General features: G+C 52.0%; 1 protein-coding gene across 1 annotated transcript; it reads right to left on the bottom strand.

Annotated features, from left to right (window-relative positions):
• Positions 1 to 668: 668 nt before the first annotated feature.
• On the bottom strand, positions 669 to 3,817 carry LOC109739202 (type I inositol polyphosphate 5-phosphatase 1). The gene is made up of 7 exons (XM_020298287.4): positions 3,454 to 3,817; positions 3,255 to 3,357; positions 3,073 to 3,135; positions 2,606 to 2,693; positions 1,500 to 2,513; positions 1,303 to 1,411; positions 669 to 1,223 (listed from the first exon to the last, which is right to left on the bottom strand). Exons 1-7 carry the CDS (start codon positions 3,646 to 3,648, stop codon positions 873 to 875), a joined length of 1,923 nt encoding a protein of 640 aa, XP_020153876.1. The 5' UTR covers positions 3,649 to 3,817; the 3' UTR covers positions 669 to 872.
• Between the last annotated feature and the right edge of the window lie 5,876 nt (positions 3,818 to 9,693).

Raw genomic sequence — 9,693 nt, 5'->3', positions numbered from 1 at the left:
GCCCCCTTGCTACCAATTTGGGATCTGCAAGGTCATGATAAATTCACAAGACATATTGCAATAAAATGCCTAGATTCAGTTCGGCAAGAAAGGAAAAAATCCCTGGCAGTAACTGGTAATGGCAAACGTTAGCATTTGCAAGATATCGGCACCTTTCTTCTCCCCATAGCTTGAGCCGATCTCGGATCGTGTCGTCGACAGTACAGTGGTATGACTGTTTCCAGAGCATCGATGGGTGGACTGCGTGCCATATGAGCAACAACCGTGCAGTCTTCTCAGACCAAAAGGCCTCCTTTGATTACCTCGCATTGGTACGGCCGCTAAACTATTTTATTATAGCTCACGAAAAGAAGCAATCGATTTTTTACTTTTTTGGTTACAACCTGTAGTTTGAACTTGTGGCGGTCGTGTTGCGTACACGCGGGGCTTATTGTACAAATAAGTTATAGTATATAAAATTAACATTGTTAGCAGTGGTCTAGTGGTAGAATAGTACCCTGCCACGGTACAGACCCGGGTTCGATTCCCGGCTGGTGCATTTTTTTTTTTGCTGTTGATTTTTATCTCATTCTTTGTGTTTTTTATGCTTCTTGTGCCACTGCGTGTGATTCAAACAGCACACTGTCTCACCGTATACTGACAGGGGAGAAAGGTAACTAACTCAAAGGTGAAGGGAAAAAATCCTATAAATTCATTGATCTGCCGATGATTACACCACCAGACCGGCTGACACCGTCACACATGTTTCGTCAGAGCGGAGCATCACCCACACGACACCATCCCGTCCAAGATTTGTCGACGCAGCTGAAAACTACGTGCATGTCCATGTCGTGTTCGGCGCCGCCGGTGAGATGCCCCTCAATTCAACCAGCTCAAAACTCGAGGTCCGGCACGACCACGTCCCCGCTCTCGACCTCGGCGTCCGTGAGCGTGAGCGCCCTCTGCAGCTTCCGCCCGCAGAACACCTCCACCTCCGCCGCGTACGTCGCCGTCACCGGCTTGTGGTCCGACAGCGTCAGCTCCGACCTCCCGTAGCCCAGCAGCCTCACCCCCTTCCCGAACGACAGCACCCGGTCGCACCACGCCGGCGTCCTCCTCCCCCCTTTCTGGTCGTCGCCGATGTACTTGCCCGTCCCGATCTCGTACTTGTACGTCGGCGCGAACTCCAGCACCCCCTCGCTCCAACCCTCGAACGCCCGCCCCTTCCTCAGCTCCCGCTTCAGCTGATCATCACAACAAACAGAGCATTAGCACTCCAGTTCACAGTCCATGGCGGAGATGGTGATGAACGAAACTGCGTACCTGATCTTTCTCGGCTAGCTGAGGCCAGTCCATGGCGGCGATCAGGCCGTGGGTTCTGTCGTACGGCACGTCGATCCGGTAGTTCAGATCGCCCAGCCAGAAAATCCTCCTACAGAAGAACATGTCTGTCAGATCACCGGGTGATGCATTGGTGGATGCAATTTCGTAGCACGATGTGCGCGTGCATGATCACTGACTCGTGGTCGTAGATGTCTCGGGGCAGCTCGAGGCCGCCGGGGCCGGCGAAGCGCGTCCGCCGGTGGATCTCCTGCACGTCGGCGTTCCGCTTGAGGAGGTTGCCGGGCCGCTCGCCGGCGGACAGGTGGGTGCAGACGAAGCAGAACATGGTCTGGTAGATGGACATGCTCGCCGACACCGACCCCTTGTTGCCGATGTAGCCCATGGCGCCCACGCCCACGGTGGACACCTTGATGTTCTGGACGCACCTCCGCAGGCCGCGCCGCACCCAGATGGTCAGGAACACGCCCACCATCTGCTTGCTCACGATCCTCACGAACGGCGACCTGACGCCGCCCTTCTTCTTGCCATGACCACGCGCGGCCTCGCCGTCGAGGTCCAGGTCCAGGTCAGGGACCATGGCCGGGCAGTCGTCGGCGGCGGCCCTGGACTTCATGAACGACCTGTGCGCGCCGAACGATCTCGGCGACTTGAACGACGCCGATGACAAGGACGCGGTGGCCATCAGGTCCAGCGGCTGCTCCGGCCAGGCGAGCCCGATCCTGTCCGTCTTGCTCATCGTCTTCAGGAGCGCCCTCTGCTGCGCCCTTGGCTGCTCGTCCTCTATGTCCACCATGGCCCCGAGCATCCTGGGGGTGGCGGCCACGTACTCCTCGGGGTACACCGGGAAGCTGAAGGGCGCGTCGTCATCGGTTTCGGTGTCGGTGCCGCCGGGGAACAGCTCGTCGGAGCCGTCGCGGGTCGGGGTGGCCGGGTGGCTGCGGTACCTGTACTTGGGCCTCGAGCAGGACGGCTGGGTCCGCGTGAGCGTGTCGCGTATCAGCGCCTCCCACGCCAGCGCCGGCCGGACGTCCTCGGCGCCGAGCACGTTGCCGGCGTTGAGCGGCACCACCTCCTGGAAGCCGAGCACGTACATGTCGGCCTGCTCGCCGCCGGTGGTACCGAGCCACTCGGCGATGTCCAGGCCTTCCGGCGGCTCTATGCCGGCGGCGTTGTACGTGCCAATGCAGATCCTGCAGCACGAACCCATCAGCATCACCACGCCAAGAACCGCGAGAAAACAGAAATGCGCCGCGATCGTGCTGAAAATACACTTGGGCTGTACCTGAGCTCCTTGGTGCTGATGTACTGCGCGCGCATCGTCTCCGAGTTCCGCCGCCGCAGCTTGTACGGCGCGGCGTCCAGGCTCTCCTCTGCAGATCGTTCAAGAAAAACAGGGTGGCTCATGAGGAACTACTCTGAATTTTGCTTCCGATTAGTACTACTAGTGGTTCAGAATGCAAATTTGCAGTGGTAACAGGTGTTCGATGGTCAGAAGCTACGCTGATCATTGTGAAAATGCGCAAAATCGACAAGAAGTCCTCAGCCAAAATCAAGTACCAGCACTGATCTACTTTCGACGGTGGGAATCTGGTAGTATCAGCCATGTTTCCCCAAAAGGGCTAAACGGTCCAAAGCCGCACTTTTCCCCGTCTTCAGGATCGGATAAGAACGCCTCATGGATCCGCGGAAGCACACAGCCAACTTTCCAAACATGAGAATGAGGTGAAACTGAGATGTGAAAGAGCTCACCGGCGATGTCCACGCCGCCGGCCTCCCGCTCCGCCTCGGCACCGTCGCAGCCGCAGCTCTCCTCTGCACGAGTCGGACAGCAAGCAAAAAAGGTGAGAAGGGGAGGAAGGAAGGAGGCTGCGATCCCCGGCGACCGAAACTCGAACCGGGAGCTCGATCTTGCTAGGCTAGCACCCACCCACCTTGCTCCCCGTCGTCGTCGCCGTCGTCCTCGTCGGCGTTGAACTTGGCGTCCTTGCTCCTGAGGTTGAGCCATTTCTTGAGCACCACCTTGGGCCAGAACACCTGCGTGCACACAACACCAAATCAATCACCAAGAACACGAAGAACACACCTACACTACGCTTGATGGACGGGCTCTGAGCGGCGCCCCTGCTCTACCTGGTCTCCCGGCGTCCTCTGATTCTGCGCCACCATCGCCCCCGCTCTCCCAGAGCTCTTCTTCTTATTCTTCTTCTTCTTCCCTGTGCTCTTCAGTGCTCCGAGCGCCAGCCGAATCTGAAAGCCGCCTGCGCTGTGCTGTGGTGGATTGGTGGTGCGGGCGCCCGTGAGCTTGCGACAACGATTCTGGCTCATACGGGACAAGGGCACATGGTGGTGGTTCGCGCGCTAGGCCGAGCCGAGTAGACAGCAGGTGGCGCCAAGCTAGCGGCGGATATATATAGGGGAGACGACGTTCCATCCATCGACGGGCGGGCCACGCGTGTGTACTTGTTTTCCTTTCGGCGACACGGCCATTACTGCGCACTCACGCTGACGCCCGCCTAATTATCCCAACCTGTTGACATTTGATCCATCATCACGGAGACGCCATGGCCTGCTGAAATAAAATGAATATCTTAACTGGAAAGAGAGAAACCCCGGGTTAATGAACCCGTGCCATATAGTATGGTTATCCTGATCATGCTGTGGCTGGGAGTTGGGCGTCTGATAGTGCAGAATAAGGCCACGGTGCAGACGACTTCAATTGATCAGAATGGGATTAAGAATGATGCGGCGATGTCGAATCTCTCGGCCGCTACGTGTTTGTTGACTCACTGACACGCGTTGCGCTTGTGTTTTTTCTGTTCTTTTGTGTTCCTCTTCCGAAGATCGGAGAGACGTTTCTGTACTTCTTGTTGGTTGCCACCAAACCACAATCTATGCCACATGATGAAGTGAATCAAGTAGGTCGTCTCCTGATCACTTTGAACCCAACCGAATCATGGAGCATAACCCGATGTATCATTTTCCTGCGCTAGTGGCTAATTGCCATAGCGAATTCCCTGTAAAAACCATGGGGTCATGGCATCACCGTGTGGCACATTTTCCTGCATTTTAAACGTGTCTCACCGTGGCGCGGTCATCATATCACCGTGTGGCAAGCGAAGCATGGACCCCCTTGAAAGTTTGAAACCACGGCACGATCTGTGAGCAATGATTGGAGGGGCGCGTCGTGATCGTCGCGCACGATCCTGATTACGGCTTGACAGAGGCGATTAAGACTTTTCTTTTCCCTTTAGTTGCTTCTTGATTAGCTGCTGTTCACGTCACTTTCTCACTTGCTTGGGCTCTGCTGGTGCTGATTAGTCAGGATCTACATTGCTCGGCTCCACACAGAATAGAGATGGCTAGAGGGGTGAAATGGCTAGGCTCTGTGTATATTCACATGGACGGATTTCGCCTGGCCGTCAAGCTGTTAGAGCATCTACAACCGGATTTGGCAAATCCGACCTCTCAAACGCCCGCACACGCGTCCATTGATAATGACCAGGCACGCCTGCCTCATATGTCACCTTCCACACCCGCGTCCCTCATATCTGAAACCTTAAAACCATGCAATTCATGCAACACTACATAAACACATGATCAACTGTAGTTCAACGGATTAACATTTCATCGCCGGACAAAAGAAACATAGTTCATTGGAGTCCAATGGCGGACAGTGCAAATCCATACTACAAATTGCTTATAAAACATAGATAAAATATAAATAGAACGGGGAAGGGCGGAGGAAATCACCATTTGTGTCCCTTCCTCTTCCGGTCGTTGGCGCGGTTGTGCCCCTCCTCCGTGTAGGCGTCGGCGCGCGGAAGTGCGTCGTCATCAGAGCTGGAGGTGGAGCCGTCCGTCAGGTCGGAGTCAGAGCTACACCTTTTGCCCGACAGCCTACGGAGCAGGTGGTCCTGCTCCTTCGCATGGCGGGCCGCCTTCGACTTCGCCGCCGCCTCCTTGTTTGCCCCGCGCTTCGAAAACTCGATGGCGAGTCGAAGCGCCTTGGCATTCTTGCGGTGGTGGCACCACGCATCCATCTCCGCCGTCGTGAGAGAGCGGCGGAGGATCGACGCGAGGAGGGCGACCTCGGGATCGACCGGCGCTCTCACGCGCGGACATCGCCTCCCCCATCACTGCCCTCTCCCTCGCCCGCTGCCGCTCGCGTCGGGCTGCTCGTGCCTCGGACTCTGAGTGCGTGCCGGCCCCGGCGCGGACACGGGGAGCCAGCGGTGGTTGGGCACCGTCTCCGGAGCAGAGGGTGGTGGTGGTGGGCGGCGGCATACCTGGAGGAGCGGAGTGGAGCGGCCGGAGTTGCGCGCCGGGCGGGAAAGGTCGGCAACGTCGTCCGCGCTGCGTCGATGGGCGCTGAAGAAGATGACCCGCCGTTGCCGGATCCGCCTTGGTCGACCATCGAATGCCTCAACGCGATGCAGAGGGCGACCTCCTCCACATCGTCAGGCTCCACTTCGCGCAGCAGGCTTGCCCAGTCTTCGTCGGAGCCGGATTCCCCACCGGAGGCAGTGATGCTTCGGTCGCCGGCCATCGAATGCGTTCGGAGGGGATCGAAAGTGGAGTGGACGGAGAGCAGAGTGAAGTGGAGGCGTCGGGGCGTTTCAGGGGGTTTGGAGGCGCCCGGCTATAGATGCTCTAAACTACGTGAGACGCGCTTTGCCACTGGGTCCCTCAGTCGTGAGTTAGGTTTTTTGGTAATTACAGTTAGAGAGGTAAGGAATTTTACACTGAAAATCAGTGACCCAAACTAAACTTAGTTGACCGATATTCTTGGTTTATTCGGTTTATGGTGTTCATTGTTCAATTCGGCATTTCCATCGCTAGTTGTATGTGTTCGGATGTATCGGTTTTCATTCTACGTAAACTGAATTGACCACCATATACGAGTCGAGATAGACGTCCGTTTTCTCTAACTTTCTTTGCTCGCACGTGTATGCATGACCCTAGGCCAATGTACGATGCACGCTCCCCACACAACCTAATTCACTTGTGTCTCTACCCCTTAGAATCACTCTTCTTGCATTTGTTTCTTCCTCAAAAGGACTCCAATCTCTCAACCTAGTCACCTCCCTAACCTAGAGGTTAGATCTACCGCCACAAAGCCTAGCTACGACGGCTCTTCAACAGGTGTTGTTGTTGGCTTGGATCTCCGATGCCTAGTGTTCTAGCTTTGCCCCAGCACTAGAACGACATCGATCATCCACCGTCCAAGAAGCCTGACAGGGGAGACAGAGAAAGCGGCGACCCGACCGCACGGCGTAGAACTAGCAAGCTGGCGCCACCCCCTCACGAACGCACGAAAGCAGAAAACCAGCTTGCACCCTCCTTTCGGAAGCGGAATAACCCACACACGCGGGAGGTCCTATTCAGTATGAAATGCGCCAAAGGACGACTAAACGCGTACACCCTAGGACACTCGCTTGGGTTTGCTAGCCAGACGCCCTATTGGGCCTCAGCCCATCCGGAGAAGCGAAAAAGAAAAAAGCAGTTTTCCCTTGCCCAACAGTAAAATAACCCACACACGAGAGGGTCCTATTCAACATGAAATGCATGGAAAGACGAGAAAAAGCGCACACCCTAGGACGCTCACCTCGGTTGGCTGGCCAATTGCCTTATTGGGCATCGACCCATATAGAGAAGGGAAACAGAAAAAACGAATTCGCCCTTCCCCAACAACAAAATAACCCACATACGTGGGAGGTTCTATTCAGCATACAACAAGTCAAAGGATGACGAAACTGTCGTGCACGCCCTATGACGCTCCCTTTGGTTGGCTGGCCAGTCGCCCTATTAGGTCTCGGTCCATCTGGAGAACTGAACAAAAAAAAAACATGAAGCAAAAACGGGAAAGAAAAACTAGAGAGAATATTTAAAATATTTTTGAGTAAAAAATGTTCACAAATTTGGAAAAATATATAATAAAAAATGTTTATGTATTTGAAAAGAAATGGTTCATGAAATAGAAAAATGTACGCCAACTTACAAAATTAGCAAATTTAGAAAAGTTCTTGAATTTCAAAAAATGTTCCCCAAAATTTTAAAAAATGTTTACTAATGTAAAAGAAAATGTTCATGAGTTTAGAAAATGCTCCTGGATTTTCAAAAGAAGTGACCAAATTTCAAAAAAGTTCATGAATTAAACAATATTTGCGAATTGAAATATGTTTACGAATTTACAGATTTGACTATCGATCAACATACGTGCACATAGGCCCACCTGCGGTGCACAACCAATTCACTCCCTGACATATGGGGAAAAATGCAAAAAATACCTCGATGCATGCACCAGGAGGCTCCATTCCTAGTGAGCTTAATAACTTAAAATATTAAACCAAGCAACAACTGAGTCTAAGCGTAGTTGTTCTTCTGGCCTGTGCTCCATAGCTGAGTCTCTATCGACATGCCCACATCTAATTTTTCTCACCTACAGTGGCTGAAATCATTTTTGAAGTCCCAAAATCATCACGTGAAAAATATCAGGTGCTCCCAGCCCTCCTATGCTTCAATGATACGGGAGTTCCTGTGTCGTTGGATCATGGATCCAACAGGCGGAATGGGAGCTCGCACAAAGTTATAGAAAACCCTCTGAAGTGTCCCAAATTTTGCCTATGTCTAGAGGCACTGATGCTCATCGAGTGATCCACGATTCAACGGTCCAGAAGCTCTCGTATCATGGGAGCATGGGAGGGCTGGGAGCACCTAATATTTTTCACTCCTGCTGATAATATACACAAACATATTTCTCAAACCCTCCCTAGAGTCCCAAATATATTGCTTTCGAATTTATGGAGTGCTTACAGATATTTAGTAAGGCCTAGATGAGGTAAATTGATAATATACAAAAACATATTTCCGAACCACGATCTATGTGCCACAAATCGTCTTGTCATACTTGCAAAGACCAGATACTTTGTTACATTTTCTGGATAGCCCCCCCCCCCCCGCCCCCGCGCGTCTTAGGCTCGGTTTTGGTCGTCTATGGCTTTGTTTCTTTGTCGGCATTGAGCTACCAATGTGTGTGTATTCATGTTGACAGTGTGTATCTTAATTGACAGAGCCCAGATCTGTATTCATAATGCTATGTACTCGCTTGATGCTATATTTTGAGCTAATTGAGAATTATATTTTATCGAGAAAAAAAAACTTTTTCACGTATGCTGGACATATTTCGCCTTCCGGTATAATACACACTTCCCCGAAGTCACATCGTGGCCCTCTTTCGCCAAGATCATGCCCCCTCTCTAAATCCTGAACGATGCGGTATCTCCTTTCGTCTCTCCGGTCTGCCCTCTCTCCAAGAATACGCTGCCCTACGCTTGGTCTACATCGTAGTACAGCTCAGGCGTCTTCATGGCGATGGCTACGCTCCACGTGCACCAAAAAAAGTTAGCCAAGACTGGGCCATGAAGAACAGATTCCACATGCATCACCACACAAGCGGCCATCACAAATAGACATGTATCGATCGAACAGAGACAGTACGCATCGTGAGCTTTGCATCGTACAAGACGCCGAATCAAGACAGGTACAACGCAAGAAATGGGCACATGATTTAAGCTCTTCTTGAAAGTAGCTGATAAAGTGTACTGTTCTTGTCGACAATCGACTGAAGGAGTATGGACGAACAGCTTGGACCTGAACAGTGGCTAATTATTTCAGCAGACTGTACATATCCAGAGCTTCATTAGTGCATGAACGTAAGCTATCTCGATCACATTTTGGGAATGAAAAGGAGAGGCGGGAAGAAGATTCCAAGGCGGCTAATGACAACGGAATAGCAAAGTATAGTTTTCCCATCAATGTACGTTGATTTTTCTACGGGAAGATTAGTAGCATATCGTGGTTCCATTACTAGCCTGACACGAAATTGTCAGTTAAGCAAGCCGGGCTCGATCGAGGCACCGTCCTTGCATAATGTCGAAAATAATGGCACCGTCCTTACATTAGTTGTTGTTGTCGTCGTCGTCGTTGCCGGTGCTACTACTTCCACATTAGCGAAAATAAGAAAGGCGGGCAAGAAGAAGTCACCATAAAGTCGGCTAATAACAACAGAACAATTCACCCGTGAAACAAGAAAGAATACATATTAGTGTAAGTTGGTTTTCCTAGGGGAAATTAGTAGCATATCATGTCATGAATTAGTTAATAGCTTGCATGGAAAATGTCGGTTAAGCAAGCTAGCTCGATCAAGGCACCGCCCTTGCAATGTTTTGAAGAAAAAAAAGGCACCGTCCTTGCTGTTATGCTATAAGTACATGACGATTTAACAATTAGGTTGTTGATATTGGCCCAAGCTCACGCACCAAATATACTACATTCCCCCCACTAAATAAACTCTCTTCCTCCCACTAAATG

Source organism: Aegilops tauschii, chromosome 3 (genome assembly GCF_002575655.3).
Source record: "Aegilops tauschii subsp. strangulata cultivar AL8/78 chromosome 3, Aet v6.0, whole genome shotgun sequence".
In the NCBI taxonomy this organism is placed as follows: Eukaryota; Viridiplantae; Streptophyta; class Magnoliopsida; order Poales; family Poaceae; genus Aegilops; species Aegilops tauschii.
The sequence above is the reverse complement of the archived record's forward strand: the minus strand, read 5'-3'. Positions and strand labels throughout refer to the sequence as shown.

What these genes read in the sequence shown, in the direction of transcription:
- LOC109739202 (XM_020298287.4), bottom strand. Translation starts at nt 3,648, where the DNA reads ATGAGCCAGAATCGTTGTCGCAAGCTCACGGGCGCCCGCACCACCAAT. An exon ending in AGAGGACGCCGGGAGACCAG is followed by an intron (nt 3,358 to 3,453) that starts GTAGAGCAGGGG and finishes GTGTGCACGCAG; the next exon opens with GTGTTCTGGCCCAAGGTGGT. An exon ending in CGGCGGCGTGGACATCGCCG is followed by an intron (nt 2,694 to 3,072) that starts GTGAGCTCTTTC and finishes AACGATCTGCAG; the next exon opens with AGGAGAGCCTGGACGCCGCG.